This window comes from Ceratosolen solmsi, unplaced genomic scaffold (genome assembly GCF_000503995.2).
Source record: "Ceratosolen solmsi marchali unplaced genomic scaffold, CerSol_1.0 scaffold61, whole genome shotgun sequence".
NCBI lineage: Eukaryota > Metazoa > Arthropoda > Insecta > Hymenoptera > Agaonidae > Ceratosolen > Ceratosolen solmsi.
In genome coordinates, this window is record NW_011948435.1 from 143260 (window position 1) to 161449 (window position 18190).

At 39.5% G+C, this 18190-nt stretch overlaps 1 protein-coding gene across 1 annotated transcript in view; it reads right to left on the reverse strand.

Annotated features, from left to right (window-relative positions):
• Positions 1-219: 219 nt before the first annotated feature.
• Positions 220-18190, reverse strand: part of Ptx1 (pituitary homeobox homolog Ptx1) — a 50521-nt gene continuing 32550 nt past the window's right edge. Inside the window, exons 4-5 of the mRNA XM_011502912.1 lie at positions 691-1309; positions 220-534 (exon numbers count right to left, since the gene is read on the reverse strand). Of these exons, the coding sequence (XP_011501214.1) occupies positions 371-534; positions 691-1309 (783 nt within the window). The 3' untranslated portion in view covers positions 220-370. The remainder of the gene's footprint in view (positions 535-690; positions 1310-18190) is intronic.

An 18190-nucleotide genomic window follows, 5' to 3' on the forward strand; every position in this document is an offset into this window, starting at 1 on the left:
GTTGTTGTTGTTGTTGTTGCTGCTGCTGCTGTTGCTGCTGTTGCTGCTGCTGCTGTTGTTGCTGTTGCTGCTGATGCTGCTGCTGCTGCTGCTGCTGCTGGTGATGATGCTGGTGATGGTGATGGTGATGCTGGTGCTGATGCTGCTGGTGCTGTTGCTGCTGCTGCTGCTGCTGCTGCTGCTGCTGCTGCTGCTGCTGGTGGTGGTGGTGGTGGTGGTGCTGGTGGTGGCCGTCCTCGGGCTGCCGATGACCGGTGCCACCAGCGGAGACCGAGCCAATTTCGAGACTCCCCCCGGCCGCTAGACTCGAGGAGCCACAGGCTGCGATAGTGTGTTGCTGATGGGGGCTCCTCGAAGCCCCCGCCTCGCCTCAAACTTGGGCCCTGGCGGTGGCGTTAACGTGCTCGGGTCCGGGCGAGTGTGGATTCGTCGCGCTCGACGTCAGGGCGTACTGGCAGGCGCTCAGACCACCACCCGATGAAGTTCTCGAGCTCACCGGGCTGATGCTACCACCGCCACCGCTTCCGCCACCACCTCCGCCACCGTTGCTGCTACCGCCGCCGCCGGCGCCGCCACCGCCACCGCTACCGCCACCACCGCCGCCACCACCACCTCCACCGCTACCGCTGGCACCCCCGCCAGCGCCACTGCCAGCCCCGCTGCCGGAGCCGGCGTTGTTCGATCCGGCACCCGCGAGGCTGCTGCTGAAGCTCGAGTAGCTGCTGCTGTGCTGCTTGGCCTTTAGGCGGAGCGAGGCTATGCTGTTGGACATGACGGGGCAGGTCTCCGAGGGCGCGACACTCCTGTGATGAGAGTACATCGGTGGGCCGTAAGGATGGTGGGGTGCGGCCGGGGCCGCGTATGGGCAGGCGGCACCGGTGGCGGCCACGGGGGAGCCCGCGACGCCGAGGCCGGAGCCCATGCCCGGTATCATCGAGGTGGCCGCCTGGCCGACGGAGACGGACATGCTACCCATGTGGCTGCCCGACAGCGACGTCGTCGGGTTGAAGCAGTTGACCGGGCTGACCTGGGGATGATGGTGGTGGTGGCTGGCCGACTGGACGACGCTGCTCAATGGGTTCACGGACCAGGTGAAGTTCTTCCCGTTGAGGGGCGACGGCACCTTGGCCCAGTTGTTATAGGAACTGTAGTTGTATAGGGACTCCGTGTCCGCGAACGGCTGGCCAATAAAGCTGTTGAAGCCGGCCGTGCTGAAGCCAGATTTGAAGTTCTCAGCCGCGGCTGCGGCTGCGTTAATGACGTTGCGCTCGCGTTTCCGCCACTTGGCCCGACGATTTTTAAACCATACCTAAGGACAATGAAAAAGGATATTTTCTCGTTAATTTATTATGTCCGACAACCCATTCACCCCGCCAATCCATAATACTTTAACGCGTCCAGTGATCACCGCCTCGTCATCGATATTACCACTATCACTACCACTACCGTTACAGCCATCATCATCGTCGTCATCATCGTCATCATCATCATCATCATCGTCATCATCATTATTATTACAATTACTTATTTATATATACGGCCTTATGTTAATACAACTTCTAGAAATAATGTCTCAATAATGCAAGATAATTATTTACTGCTTGGCTTTTTTTCCGTATAAAAATAAAATTTTACATAAAATGCTCCAATTACCTTGCTCGTAAGCATAAATTAAAACAAAACGCATTAATTTAATCTAAAATTCGAGGATACGTTGGCTGTATAAGTGTGTTTGGGATTCGTGATGTTCCGGTTCTGTTAGGATAATCGTCGCGCCTGTATCCCTGTAACCATCCCTTCAGAAACTCTCACTCTACACTCTCTGATTAAAAAATTTCCCAAGTACATTAATGTTTTTTGCTCGCCCACCCAAGCATTTCTACGTCTTTGGCCAACGTACTTTACGACCCCGTCAGATTTACCCATATCGTGTTGCTAACGTTATTACTCATGGGAAAACGGCACGAGCTTGATACAGCGAGAAAGAAGTAGCGAGGGAGGATGGAGAATAGAAGGAAGGAAGGCGAGAAAGGGTGAGGAGAGGCACTCCAGAGACAAATGGTAAAGAAAACCCCTCCAAGCAGGCTGTGGTTCGCTGTCTCTCTGCCACATTGAAATATGATGGTGTTAATTCAAGGCGGCGTACAACTCGCTCGCTTGCTCGCTCGCTCGTTCGCTCGATACCATACGTTCCGCACACCCACTTCTCTGCGTAATGAAAGTTTCCCTATCCTCTTCCCTCTATCCCCCTCTAGCTCCGTCGACCCCTCAACCCAACCCATTCGATCTCCCACTCCTCGAGAGTACGTAATATACAAGCTTACCCTTAAATACCGGCTCAACGTCCTTGTACAGACAGTCGAGCAAATCTTTGCGTCCTAAGGCGCCTTCATTTCGGCATAACCAAGTCTCAGGACAATAACAACCTACAACTAATGCTACCAACGCACAAATGTTTTATAATCGGAAACTCATATTCATTCGCGCACCGGCAGCCATATTTTATTTGGCCATTTTATGTAATAAATTTCGTTGCCCTGAGCAAAATGGAGAGCATCGAAGATAGAGGCGAATGTAGAGGATAGATACACCAAGTCCAGCTTCTTAGATAAAATCCATCAGGCATTTCGCGACGCTATAACCCGTAACCTAAGCATGTAAACCACGAATAGATTTTCGATTTTTTCGTAATTCGGCTTTTGAACGTATGTCCCGGTTCCAACATACCTAAACGCGCTCCGGTGCTCCTTTCTCTCTCTCTCTCTCTCTCTCTCTCTCTCTCTCTCTCTCTCTCTCTCTCTATCAATCAATCTATCTATCCATCTATCCATCTATCTCTCGTTTCTTTTGCGAACGCTTCACTTTCGGCATGCGCAGGAGCGGAGGGTGACGGAGGAGGAGGAGGAATACACGGATCACCGAGTTGAGGAACGAGGAGTGACTGGTAGTGTGGGAGGGTGACTCGCGAAGAGAACGAAGCGAGGAAAAACTCATCCGTCGGCAATTATACGGCTGGCTGCGCTCGGATGCACGTCCCTCTCGCGTAACTGTAAGAGAAGCTTCAGTCGGACGGAGGAAAGAAGAAGAAGGCTGACGGGGTCGGAGCAGCTACGGAAGGATGCCCTTAGAAAAGAAGGGAGATATAAGGCCGTTGAGGTGCCGCGTACGATGAATAAGAGACGTCGTGGTGGGTGGATGGCTGGGGGCCCCGTTGGAGGGTGACGACGAGCAAAGAGAGAGAGAGAGAGAGAGAGAGAGAGAGAGAGAGAGAGAGAGAACGTAGAAGGGCGGTATCCTTGCAAGACGGATGGCAGAGCGATCGTGCGCTCGCTTGCGCACACGAGCCTCCGGGGTAGGCGTAGCGACGCTAAGCGCCACGACGAGTCATTGAAAGAGGGGCGAGGCTAATGAAGAGTAATATGCTCGGCTGTGCAGAATATCTTCTCTACCTTCGAGCTCATTGCGGATTTTTGCGACACCTAGGCGCACGAATGCGTCGCTGCAAACCCGCGCAATTGCCGGGAAAAGTGTCGCCATCTTTCGTGGGGTGATTGCGTTGTCGTCGGTGGAAGGTCAAGTGCCGCGTGGACGTTTGCGCGGTCTAACCTCGCAAATTATTCGCATTCTGGGCAGGATCGAAAGCTAAATTAGTTGAGCGCAGATTTTTTGTTTCATCGGTGTGCAAGATGCCGAAGTCTAAGTGTCTAAAATACCTTAGGTTTGGCAAACGCTTGGAGAATCAATGTACGTATTTTTAAAAGCCGAAAAAAATTCCAAGCTGGACATATGCAATTAAACATGTGCTTTGTGTCAATATCCCTCGAAATAATGGCAGAGCTTGTATTAGTCGTGCATTTTAGTTTGTCACAAAACATTTCTTTGTATGCAGAATACAAAAATGAATATGCTGCATCGACATGATGATTTGTGGGTGCGATTGAGTGCATACGTACGCGTACGTATACGCAGTTACATACGATACAGGAAAAATAAAAATAGAAGGAAATAGCGGTGTGATGAGAGAGAGAGAGAGAGAGAGAGAGAGAGAAGGACAAAGAGAGGAAAGTAGCAAGGAGTGAAATAATGTATTTTTATGGCAGTGTACTATCGTACCCGAACGACATGTAGAATTTGTTTATATGTGAGGAGAAGATCGTAAACTTAAAAAGCATTTAGTATAGAAAGTGGGCAAGCAATGTCGAGCTCGAGCTTATAAATTTGACGAATGAATTAACGAAACTTTTCGATAATCTAAAGTACAACGAGGATGCTTTTTTCATCAGTATCATACGATGTCGAATAATAATATTAGCAATTAAGTTTTGTATTTTTTTTTTCAATTCTTAGTACTTTCTTTTCAACGATTAAATTTTTTTGATATTAAAAAAATCATTTAAATCTTATAAGTGAAAACTACACTTTAATTTGCTATTGCCATATATATATATTGAAAGTTATCTTATTCGTTGTCATAAAGAAGCTGACATTTTTGAGAATACAAGATTAATTTGGAATACAGATCCGTCCACTTTAATTATCCTATCGTACCTCTTTCACTTATATCTTTTCCATCTATTCACTATTTGTATGTCTATTCTCTCTCTCTCTCTCTCTCTCTCTCTCACACACACACACACGCACACACACATTCTTCACGAAGAGGCTTTGATATGCAAAAGTTATTTGTAAAATATCGCACGTTTGCTACTGGCTCTTCCAAAGTCACCATAAGAAGGAAGGATGCGTAGAAAAGAAAGTGGCATTTCGTTGCGCGGCACTTTAATAAGTACGAAGGGCGCTCATCATCAAGTTTCGTTGTGGGATAAATGGGAGCCAATGTTTTCTCAAAGAGAGAAAGAGAGAGAGAGAGAGAGAGAGAGAGTACACTAGCAGGCAAACAAAAGCCAAGCGACGGTACCACGTCAAGCGAGCAATAAAACCTCATCGAATCACGACCCCCCGACCCCACAATCATGTAAGCTTCTCCGCACGGCTCAATCTACCGAAGCTTATATAACTGTAATGAGACTGCGGCCGAAGGCCTCATCAATCACCTCATCCCATTTTCTCAGGTTTTCCCATTTTTCCGAATCGTTCTCTCTCTCTCTCTCTCTCTCTCTCTCTCTCTCACTCTTGATTCGTCCCACTTTATTCCTCCGTGCAACAATTTTCCTTCTTCCCTTTTAAACTTTTCCGATCTCTTCTTTATTTTATTTATCGCTTTATGAATTTCTTTTGTTCCTCCTTACACTATCTATCGACTTTACTTTAATATTTATTTTCATTTAGTTTTTATCTTAACTTAACGTCCTTTAAACATTATTTAATATAGGTCATATCCGACAGTATCCATAGTACGATAATGCCTTCGCTTCAAAATGTCAGTTATACCGGATAACATTTTTTCAAACTTCATTAAACAACATTGCCACATTCCAAGCAAATATCTCCTTTTTATTCATCTTAAAACCAAAAATGTAAACATTTTAAAGTAATAGAAGTTTCATACACTAATTTACTAAAAGCAAATAGAACTTTATAGCCTGAAAATCCAAAGCTAATGCAGAGCACCGACGCAACATATTAACGCCAATAAGCGTCGCGAGCGCGAAATTGATAAATGTTTATCGTCGAAAATTCTTCATCCCGTAAGTATTCTTTCTACAAAGATTACTTCCCGTACCGAGGCTCGACAGTCAAACATATTCGATTCATCGATAAAAAAAAATATAGTCCCGGTTCCTACAGCAATATTCAACTTTTCCACCGCCTATATACCGCTAAAGCTCATCCCACGTGATCCTGGATATCTTAGGAAAGGTATCCAATGGTCAATCGGCTACTCGGCGATTTGTCATGGTAAAGTGAGTGTCGCGCACGTTGGCTCAACGTCGTCCATGGCTGATGAAACGACGGATATGCAGTGACCGATGTGAGTAATTAAACTCAATCGGTCATGCTTTTCGTCTCTCTCTCTCTCTCTCTCTCTCTCTCTATATATATATATATATATATATATATAAACGCTTCGGAGATACAGTGGCAAGGTAGTTTTGTAGACATATTGGTACATGAGTTTCCATGTAAACTTCCTTTCTCATTATGAATCATGTGTCAAAATTAACCTGGTCGTTAATGTATTTTTGCCATAATTGATTTTCGCCATTGTATTAATAGATTTATATCCTTTATGCAGTTGTATAATATTTGATAGGATTCTCGTCCCATATTCATGTTGCTTAAACAAAACATAATGCTACGTAATAAAGCACATTCTTATATAATTAGAAATTAGAGGGAAAATATTGAATTACGTGCGAGATATATTAAGTAATACTTTGATTTGGCATAATACTTTTATTTATTAATCAACGCATGTGATTAATGACGGTCGTAACCCAGGCTTTTTCATTAGCATTTATAACTTTTATTGAGTAAATGTAAATATTAAATTATCCTTTTATGCTTTAAAATTATTATACGATGTAAAAAAATTTATTATATCCTTGGTAGGTCTATCAAAATATTTCAATGCTCGGGCTCGTAATAATTGTAAACCAACTGCATGAATCAAATTTATACACTGAGTTTCTAAAAATGATCTGCTTATATCGTTCCTTTGCGCAAATTATGAAAATAATTCATATAAAATAGGACACCGCATATGAAGCAGAATATGTAATTTTAGAATTAAAAAAATTTATTACGAACGTAATATTTCACGGTGAAATTCTACGTGCTTGTAATAGAATTGCATTTGAGAGAGAGAGAGAGAGAGAGAGAGAGAGAGAGAGAGAAGAAAAAAAAACAGAATAGCTTAAAGCTTGAAATATAATTTAACATAGTCAATCGTTAAATGTTCTTTTATTAAGATTATTAAATTAAGCGAGTTATAACGGTTGATAATAGTGCTAAAAATATCGCAAATACTAAGGTTAAATTTATTTCTATTTAAAATACATGTGCTAGATTTTTTTTTTAGATTGTCGTAAAAAGATTGTTAAACAAATATCTAATATTGAATCGGGCTTTGCATAGACGTATAACAAGTAATTTAATCGAGATTTTATCAGGAATATTTTCTGCTTTTGAAGACATATAAATTTATCAGTGTGAGCTATTTGTGAATAGTCCAATTGCGAAAAGACATTGTCTTTAAGAGACGAAACTCGAGAAACTTTTTTTACAGAAATGTAATAATGTCACGTGCATATTGAAAAAGATTTTTATACGAGATTTTCATTTTAAAGGATTATATTGTACAACGATGAGCGGCCAAAAATTATAGGAGCCTATTCCTATAATAATAATAATAATAATAATAATAATAATAATAATAGTCTCGTTACAATCTAAACGAATAGATTAATTACAGGTTAGTTTTGAATAATATTGTTTTAAGAACGAGGCGATAGGTCGTATTTTCATTTTAGCCATTAATAAATGCAATTTATAAACGCTAATATTGTTGATTATTTTATTATGAGAATTAGTCGGATACGTTGGATTGGCGATGTTGATGATAAATATTATTGTTAGACCCCTGTTTAGAATGCTGAGAATTAATTAATTGTAAATATGCGACTATCCGTATGAATAAGGAGACGCTAATAATAGCAAAATTGTAAATTTATGAAACGATTAAAAATTATTCTTTCTAGAGCGAATACGAAATAAAATATCGTACTGGGAATAAGAGTCATTATCATTATTATTATTTGGATTTCGCGGGAGAAAAAGTTTGTATCGACTGGAGCAGTGACGGGTACGTTTCTGCGCCTGTCCGTAACATTCTGGAAACGTGCAAAGGCAAAATGTACGTCTTCCCTATCACGTAACATAAATACAACAAGGGAATTATAAATATACGTTGATAGTTTTGAGGAGCTTTTTGTATGATTATTGACTATGAGTTCGAGAGGAGTCGTCATTTGCCTATTTTTATTATCTAGGTAAGTATTATTAGGCGACTACTGTTGCCAATATGAGAATTGAAAAGTCATCGGCAGCACGTAATTAAATGAAATTAGGGTGTTGGAAAGTCTTCCGAGGGTAAAATCGATAGTTACGGTGCCGTGTGCTTTTCGATAAAAACTTATAATTTCCCTTCTAAAATAAGCAATTTAATACGTGAGAATCCATCGATAGATGCATTTTTGAAAAACATTACGCGATATATCTTTCACATCCAAACGTCCAATATAATATGTAGGATCGTTTAACGTGTAATGAGTAAAAAATGAGTATAAAAGGATATTATTAAAGGAGACCGAATAGCGATGAGAGCGACAGAAATAAAAGAGAGATAATGAATGCCGACGCAGGAAACTCTTAAACAAATGCAATATCAAGGGGAATAATAGGCGAGAGATTGTTTGTGCGTGTGTACGTGCCTGGGTGCGTGCCTGGGCGCGTGCGTGCGTGCGTGCGGGCGGGCGTGCGTGTATGCGCGCGTGCATGTCAGAGTTGGCGTAAGAGGGAGCGAGGTGAAATGGAGCAGGGATGAAGGCAGAGGATGTTGAGGAAGAAGGGGCCACTTGGAGTAGAAGCGAGGAAGAGTGAGAGAGTGGCACACAAAGGGGAAGAGGAATGGAGGAGGATTATATTGATCCCCTTGTAGCCCCGCCCCTCCTTAGCCAGCGACGCCATCATTATGTTATCCACCATCCCTCTCTGTCTATCCGACGTGTGCGCAGCAGAGACCTATGATCCTGAATTCACGCTACCTCCTCTTGCTTCTTTCACTCTCGTATTCTTTCCCTATTCTTCGCTTTTACCGCAATTTTTAATGCTCAATTTCACTCGGCTTATTCGTCATTTTTATTCCTCGATTTCTTCGACACTGCACACCATTATTTCATTTGAATACCCAATTGCATCGTTAATTATTCGAATCAATCTAGTTCCAATGGAATTCTCGGATATCCTACTCCTCCCTTTAAATTGAACTAAAGTTTTTTCCCAATTTTTCGACTTTCGATCTAAGCGTCTAAGTGCTATTATGTGCTCTATATTTAACCATAATGATTTTCCAAATACTAAATTGAGAAACAAAAATTTTAATTTCGTTAATCGGCCAATGACTCAATGATCGAACGCACAGCAGCTGTCCTGCCGATAAGTTTTATCTTCGATAAACTTTTTTCACCTCATCAATTAAATTCTAAAAATTTATTATCTCCGCTCTCAAGAATCCGCTAATCTATCCTATATTTTCATCTAAAATTGTAGTAGATTAAAAATTTTGCTCAATCGAGTAAATGTCGTAGTCTTTTAATTCAACGTTTCCAACCTTCGAATACTCATGCGCGCATTGATTTAAGTAAATTTTAACATTTCAGCTTCATTACCGAGATTTTCGAATTTGTTTCGCACGATAGTACGTAGAATTATCGCTCGGGTCCCGCGCATCTCCTGGCAAAATCCCATTAAATTTTCACCCACTCTTTCTTCAATTAGCATGCCGTTCGCTTGCTTTTTCCTCCTCGTAAAATTTACTCGTGCCAAATCTAACTGATTACCTCGCCTCCTAAGCCTCTCCCTTCCATTCGCATTGAGTTAATAAATCGCGAGAGTGCTCGTCGCGATGGCCGAACCAATGAAAAAGCCATTAATCGAGCCAATAAGAATAGCGCGATGAATTACAAGGTCCGGCAGCCGGGAGTGGTTAAAGCTCCGAGGTACGGAGAGCTAAGAGTGCGGGAATAAGTAGCTGCGGGTCTCGCTGAACTTCATTAAAAATAAATTCCGCGAAGGAGCCGGTGGATATCCGGGGCTTCGAGGAGGATTTGACTCTGGCAGGGTGGGAGAGCGAGAAGCGGCTGCCGCATCCATAACTTCCGGCCCGACGGCTTCCGCTCGCGCAACAAGCTGCTCCTTATTTGCTTACGCGCATTTATCGGTACCAGCATCTTCGACCTCCCATCCTCCGACCTTTCCTTCCCAGATCAGAGAATGTGCCAGGATAATTCGACCAGTACTCGCATGGAATTTCAATTCGAAAATGGAAGTCTTGCGAGAGGCCCTCAACTTATACGTCACTGATTCAAGTCACATTCGACTTAATACGCTGGCGGGATTTGTGCTTGACATTATTTAATGCAACGATCGTTGGAAAATTCGTTGCCCTATGTGTGCTTTCTTTTGACAATTGCCATTGCTATTTCGAGTCGTTCTTTTTTTACCGGTAATTTTTCGAAAATGAATTTGACTCGGCCGATCAAGGATTCCATGTTACTTACAATCGCTCTTTATAAATTTAATTTTGTGATAAAACGCACGCGCACAGAGTTCTTCGTGCACTTTATCTCGATTGTTAGAAAATGTCGACAAATAATGCACGTAAATTAACATTTTTCTTAAATAACTCAATAAATGTTTTATTTATCATATTTATCATTTATCATACAGAACTATTCATTTACAATGCATCGTCTGGCACGATCATTATAATAAAGAATTAAGAATATTAAGATATAATAGGAAAAAATTAAAAAGAAGAAATAAGTATTGTAAAGTGGTGATGGGGGAGTGAGAACATTCGATATAAAGAGCATAATAAAAATACTTTTATCCTTATTTAAAATCAATCCTACGATGATACAAAGTTTGAGCATTAAGGATTTTTTATCAATCTACTTACTATCCGATATTTTATATATACTCAGAAAATCCATGAATTATTGAGAAAATAAAATATTCCTTTGATAGATAAGCGTTTATTACATTATAATAATTAAATTACATTAAAAAGCATGAATTTGTTTTTACAAGTATCACAATAAATGATAATAAATCACACTGATCATTATATCTATTAATTACTAAAAAATTTTGTGCAGATTGGACATCCACATCATAATAAAGACGAGCGATTATTTTATATGAATTTGCATTTATTCTCTCTCTCTCTCTCTCTCTCTCTCTCTCTCTCTCTCTCTCTCTCTCTCGCCCGTGTTTATGCGAGATCGAACTTTTCAATCAAACACATCTAATTACGGACTTTGGTCATTGCAAATGTCAACGTCAATAATTTAAAAATTTCTAATGCAGTTTTTTACAAAGTCATTAAAGCTTTTAAACAATGTCTTATTAACAACTTTTATTGTTCATCACAATTAAATATAGTTTTCAGTAGTAACTAACTCGGTTACTTAAATATTTCACTAATATGTTGTGATTTTTTATTTATTTTTCTCTATATACTTTTGATGCTCTTTCAATAAAATCTTATTAACCGTAAATTTAAAAATAACGTATTTGTAAATCATTATCTTTGTAATGAATTAAAGGTCATTTAAAATTTCAGAAAAATTTAATTCTGTGCTTTTCAATTTTGATTGATTTCTAATTCATATCATGAAAATGTCGCATATAGTAAGACCTATCATATTATTAATAATAAAGAAATTTTATAAATTTTCGATGTAATCAGTTTGCTTATGGCCAAAACATTGTCATTTAAATATTTTTTTACCTTTATAATACATGTTTCATTATTAATTACGTAATTAATAGTTTAAATATAAATTGAAATAAAGAAACACTTTGGATATATAAATTAACTGATGGAATATGGTATAAAGCTTATTTCCTGCATAACCTGATGAAATCTGTGTCTATTTTAAAATTTTAATTTCCTTATGCTAATTTATTGACTAGAAGAATAAAAAGAAAAAAAGAAAAAACACACACACACACACACACACACAACACGGAACTTTCTTCGCACGCTTAAACGAAAAAGTGACTTTACACGTATAATAAATTCTATCAAGTCGAGTAGACCAAAAATTGCATTGTTGCTTACGTTTCAAAATTCCCTCGTAAGGATTTAGGAAAGGTCGTTAAGATCGTAACGTCTCGTGGAAAATTGCCATATAAAATATTTCCATTTCAACGAAATTTTATCGTAACGGACTTCATTTTACTCGATCCTCATGTAATGATGGAAAAATATATAAAGTACACGGTAAATAAATGAGGTAGCTGTTGAAAAAAAATTTATGACCTCTAAATATTGTAATTCCGTTGCAAATGACTAAGATATAATATGATTAATTAACGTGTAAACAAAAGCTGAACAATTGCTCAAACGAATCTTCAAGATATCCGCATAAATATACCAAAGCAAATGCTTGCGCATGTGTGGAACCCCTGTGCGTGTGCCTGCGCGCGTCAATCCGTGTGCATGCGAGTACGTGTCTTTGCGCGGGGAGATAAAATTGTCAACGACAATTGCAAAAGAGTGCTGGTGCGGGAGGAGCGCGGATAAAAACGTGGAAATGTCGTTGTCGTCGTCATCGTTGCCAGTCTCTTTGTTTGTCGGAACGCTAGAGCGAGCACCTCCGTCGATATCGGTGTCCTTTTGTGTTAACAGCTCGTACGTAAATAACTCGACCGGGTGATAAGATGATAAGAGTCTTTGGTGCTAATCGCGATCAAGCGCCGCGCTCTTGTCGTACATCTTTAACGAGAATCTCCGTGAACGATCTATTGCTCGGGCCAGGGAATTACACTGTTTGCTTGCTGGGTTTGCCACTTTGGGCATTTACGGCCGCCTTCCCATGCCTTTTCACGAATTTCCTCTTGAATTTTCCAATAAGACCTATTCATTGTGTTAATAAATTGAAACTTTCGACTGTTAGCCCAATGAATATTTTCTTTACGATGTTTGTATATTTTCGTATAATATATATATGTGCGTGTGTATATATTTATATACAGACAATAGTTTTTAGTGGTAATAATGGTTAGTGTATATGGTTTTGAATTAAGAATTTGCAAAAATATTGGAATTAGCGTAGCGAACATTTGACATTACCGCGAAGGCTATTTTTATTAAGAAAAACCAATTACTCGCGTCATAAGAAAAAGCTAGAAAAAATGACTATCGCGTTGAAAACTTGAAAATCAGCTAAATAGCTGACATTATACTTCATAAGTGCATAACAAACGATATTATAAATAAGTATTATCACTTATTCAGCTTTTATCGCTTCTTCTATTTGAATGAATTATCATAATTTAAAAGTAATATTGACATTAAAAATTTACGTACTGTTTTATTAAAATATGTCAGCGATGAATAATACATAAATCGTTTGCAATTGCAATTCAATGCATGAACACATCTTTCAAATAGACGCAAGGCGATTTTCATGATTTGAGCTTTATTTTTCATAATTTCAATTGTTGTCTTAATACTACTTATTTAGGCAGATTGTGCTAGGCCACGATTCTTCAGGCCTTAGGTGGAAAAAAAAAAAAAAAAAAAAAAAAAAAAAAAAATAACAAATCGACAATTAATGTTGTATAATCAAATTTGAGATACTAACGAAATATTATATGACACAAAATTTCTGGAATAAAATGTAGTTGATATATGAAAATATCACATTTAAGAAATTCTTTAAGTTAGAAAAACAATGATCCACTAATAAAACGTAATCCATTTTGCAGCCTGTACAAAGTATACGATAATAAAAAAATAACTTAAAATCAAATAATGTAAGCGTAAAAAGTTATTTGACGATGACGGTGGAAATATAATATCATAAATTATAACCGTTAAGAGTGAAGATTAGAATGTCATTGGACGTATTTGTTGTAGTTGATATACCATTGACACGAGCCCTGTGAATTCGTTGCATATGTCAAAGAATGATATGACTTTATACTACTACGTTGAAATAAATATTCGTTTAATGGAAATTTATATTTAAAAACACGAAAACAGAAAACCAAAAAAAAAAAAAAAAAAAAAAAAAAAAACGAACAAACGAACAAAAAAAACAGATTTATATATTAACGTTCGCGTACTTATTCAATAATATAACAATAAAATTATTCTAAACGTTATTTTCTTTAAAATATTACATCATAAATTTAATCTACAATTGAAACACTTAGACTAGTGTGCTTAATTTAATCTAAGATCGAGAAGTCCTTTTTCATAAGTTAATCGACAATTTTGATCGTCTCGTTGATTTGATCTTAAATATTGCTTTGTTTTAAAACAAATGCGTGTAATGGTTTTGTACCAATGTTCATGCCAATCAACAAATAAAGCTTATAAGTAGGATAATTTTCATTGAAAGGCATTTGTTAAGCGAGGCGCATTGGTATAAAACAAACAAGTCTATCGACATAATAAATTCATTCTTGAATTGTAAAAGATCTTTCTTCCCCCGTTTTCCCTTGTATTCGCGTATTCTATTGTCGCGTGTACGAAAACAAATAGAGAACAAACAAAAGACAGGGAGAGAGAGAGAGAGAGAGAGAGAGAGAGAGAGAGAGAGAGAGAGAGATTCGATAGAGAGAGATAGATAGAGAGATAGATAGAGAGAGAGAGAGAGAGAGAGTGAGAGAGAGCGGAAGGAAGCGTAGAGGGAAAGTTTGGGAGAAGCTTGCGTGGGTGAGATAAGAAAATGCAGGATTGTCCTGGCGGCCATGACAGTTGGTTCACGAGCGCGTTTCTCTTAGCGGCCCGAGGCTAAGCGCCATTTTTATCGTCTCGTCGCAATGTGCGGCCTCTGCCTCAAAAGCTCATCTTTATTTTGTTCTTAGTTAAACTTTATTCGCGCGACGCGCCACTTCCCCGTTTATTTTCGCGATCGCCATCTTAACAAATTTTCGGAATTTTCATTTTCTTTTTTTTTTTTTTTTTTTTTGTTTCTTCTCTTTTTTTTGAAACTTTAATCCCCGACTCATTTTTTATTCCGGACTCGCAGGCTTTTGATCTCGAGGTTGGCAACGGCCTCGGTGCGCACATACGAGAGATTCGCGGGGATTTTAATCATATTGCGTGTTATATTGGATCAAAAGGCTCGAAATAGCCCAGGGAAAGGGAGCAAATAATTTGTTAAAATAATTTATCTCTCATAAATTGCCGTTATTGAGGGCCGTATTGTGGCCTGTTATTTAAATAATTTTCCAACTAAGACTCCGGCGGCTTAATTTAGACAGCAATGTAAAACTACTGTTCATAAATTCACTTGTAATGAACGTTCCACCTGCTGCTCCTTCAAAATAAGTTACAGTGATTAAAATTTAAAGCCATTGTTTAACGTTTGTTACATATTTCTCGCGTAGATCGCCAACGCCGTGGCTAACAATTGCGTTTGAACGGCGCAAGGGCAGAAGTCGCGTTGGCGACGCAATTGCAAATGACGAATTATCGTAATTGGGACGGCTCGTGGGCTAAGCATGTGGGCGAGCGCGCAACTTTGAAGGGAGAAATTGCAAAATATGGCTCTCGCAACGGCTGCGCCCGGCCAACCGATCGATCGACAGTCTTTTCCATTCCGCGCTTATCAGAATTATTCTCTAACTAGCTCCCAGGGGCATAAATAACGGAAGAAACACAATGTCGCCATAAATAACGTAATAAATGCAAACGACGTGGCGTAAAAACTTGAAAAAACTTTGTATCCAGCGGGAGGCGGAAAGAGAAACTGAAAAATCCCGCGGAATGTATGAAAGGATAGAATGAAACTTCAAGCGGAAGGAATGAATAGAGAAGAGGGCAAGCAAGCAAGGGGTACAAAGAAGATGTACAAGAGGATGGCGAAAGGCGTCGTAGGTGGTTGGCGGGGGAGGGGGGTGTTTCCAGGGGAAAGCTCTTCTCATCTCTTCCCCTGGGGGAAAAACGAGGAAAGGGAGCGGGAAGAGGGTTGACGGTAGAGGGTACGAGGTGGCGGTGTGGCGGTGTGGCGGTGTGGCGAAGCCGAGGACGAGGGCGGGGTGTCGGATCGTTGGGGGAGAAGCGCGCGGGATGAGGAGGGATGCGGGTGGACTGTTGGAGCTGGAGAGAGAGAGAGAGAGAGAGAGAGAGAGAGAGAGAGAGTGAGGGTGAGAGGCGGGGGAGGGGAGAAGATGGTAGCGCGCCGGCAGCGTCTCCATAAATCTCGCTATAACGTCGAGATGGATCAACGAGAACTGAGAACGGTCACGTCTACCGCCGTGTGGGTTCGAATTACTCCACGCGCATTCCGCCCTTTTTACGTCTCCTTTCGGCTCTCTCTCTCTCTCTCTCTCTCTCTTCTTTTTTCTCCCGGAATCCCTCCGCTTCCTCTTTTTTGTCACATGCTTCTCTGACGCCTTCGGGCCGCACAATGATATGTAAAATGGTAAGTAGAGCGCGGAGATCGCAATGCCATGCGCGAGCGAGCGATTCGTCATTTTGCCTACCGACAGCCGCGACTGCGTTGCCCTGCATTGCAATTACTTCTTGGAGAATGGAGTTTGGCGTGACGAGTGTAGGAGGCTCGAGTTCGTGTTAAAAAGAGTCGTTTGGTCGTCGTGTGGGGTGAGGGGTGAGAAGAGTGAGTAAGGTGATCGCGAGATCAAGGAGCAATAACGATGACCACGCAGGCTTCCACGACTTGCAATATTAATGGCGTTCGTTGACTTACTCGAACGATCGCTACTACGCAACAATAGCAATTACAACAACGATTACAACGGCAACGAGGATAATAGTAATAATGATTTCAAACTAGCTATAAAGTAGCCATGAATTGATAATAAAAGATGATTAATTTATTTATCGGCTCGTAACTCGTACGAGTATTTGCAGCTCTTTTGACTCGTCGATAAATATTAATCGTTGAGATTCTACAAATTCAAAGACATTTATTTCCAAAATTGCCGATATGAACTTTCTCTAGACTTTTACTAGGTAGATTGGCGCTTGTAGGAAGAAGTAACTGGAGAATAATAATAATCCGTCATTATATAAAGTCTTATACACTTTGTATTTATATCGTAATGGATTCACTTTGGTTTTATGTAAATTAATAACTGTCTTTACTAACTATTGGCATATATATCAAAAATCTGAAATCAAATGGGGAGTAAAGTTAATAAATTTCTAATGCCATAAGGAAGCGACTTGCTGCACCACCCACACAATCTATATAAATATCCCGGCACTGCTCGGTGACATCTTTCAACTTTTGTAAGAATGTATTTTATGTATTAGCAAGGTCGTTTACCACTCACATACATTGCCATTGGACTCCTAGCCATGTGCTTTGTAAAATACTATTTTAGACCTTTCCTTTTAATTTTAACAATCATAACATTTATTTGAGGAAATATTTTTGCTATTTTATCTCCCCGACACATGTAATTTGAATTATTCTTGCAGTACTGTTGTATGTATTGCAATGTAGTGTCGTAAGGGTACATTGCACGTATTCAAGATCTAATATATTTTACATGAGAATAAAACCTCTTCCCGGAGCTGTGGACTTAAAATACTTTTATTTGGACTTTGCTAGATTTTTATGAAGAATATTTTTTGAACAAAATATATGCAATTACTTATAAGGCGATATACGTTCAGCGACAAAAGATCTTTCACGCTCGCCCGGTAAAATTTTAACATTTAATATGCATTTTAACGTACGTGTAATAATTGCCTTAATTTTACATTAACAAAATGCATTAGAACTTTTACAGAGATGTTAGATCAATGCCTTCACGCGCTACTTTAATAGTCAAAAAGTATTATATAAAGAATTAAGGGCAATAGAAGCTAAGAATTATTGCTCATTTATTCCTTAAAGAAGCCAATACGAACGTTCATTTGTATTATCAATGCCAATGAAATATCGAACGATTGAAAATAAAATTTTTCAATCCTATGATTCACGAGTTCACTATATTTTCTGCATTATATATTCGTCCCTATATAGTGTACCAAATATATACTTTTCTTTACTATTGCCATAAAATATTTGGTTATATACGGAACTGAAATCTTTGAAAACTTTCACGTCACAATTTCATAATTAAGCGAAAGCCGTCTCGTTAAGCCAAGTACAGAAAGCTCGTCAAAAGTAGGTGAAATGCTGCCTGTGAAGCAACTTTACGGGACATTATACGAGTACATTAAAGACCACGATGAAATATCTTTCTATCTTGTCTTCGCCAAAATGTACGGGCACATACGCCCCGGCACTCGCATATAGATTACGTACATTGGTGCGTAATAATCAAGGTAGAGCAAGTTTAACTAACTTTTGACGAGTGTGCGCCACTTGGACTTGAATTCTCCTACGAAAACAGTATGTAAGAGGCATTATGATATCGTAAGATTAATAATTTAAATGCATACAGCGGATGAGTAAAAGAAAAATAAATATAAAAATAAAATAATAAAAAAAAAAAAAAAAAAAAAAAA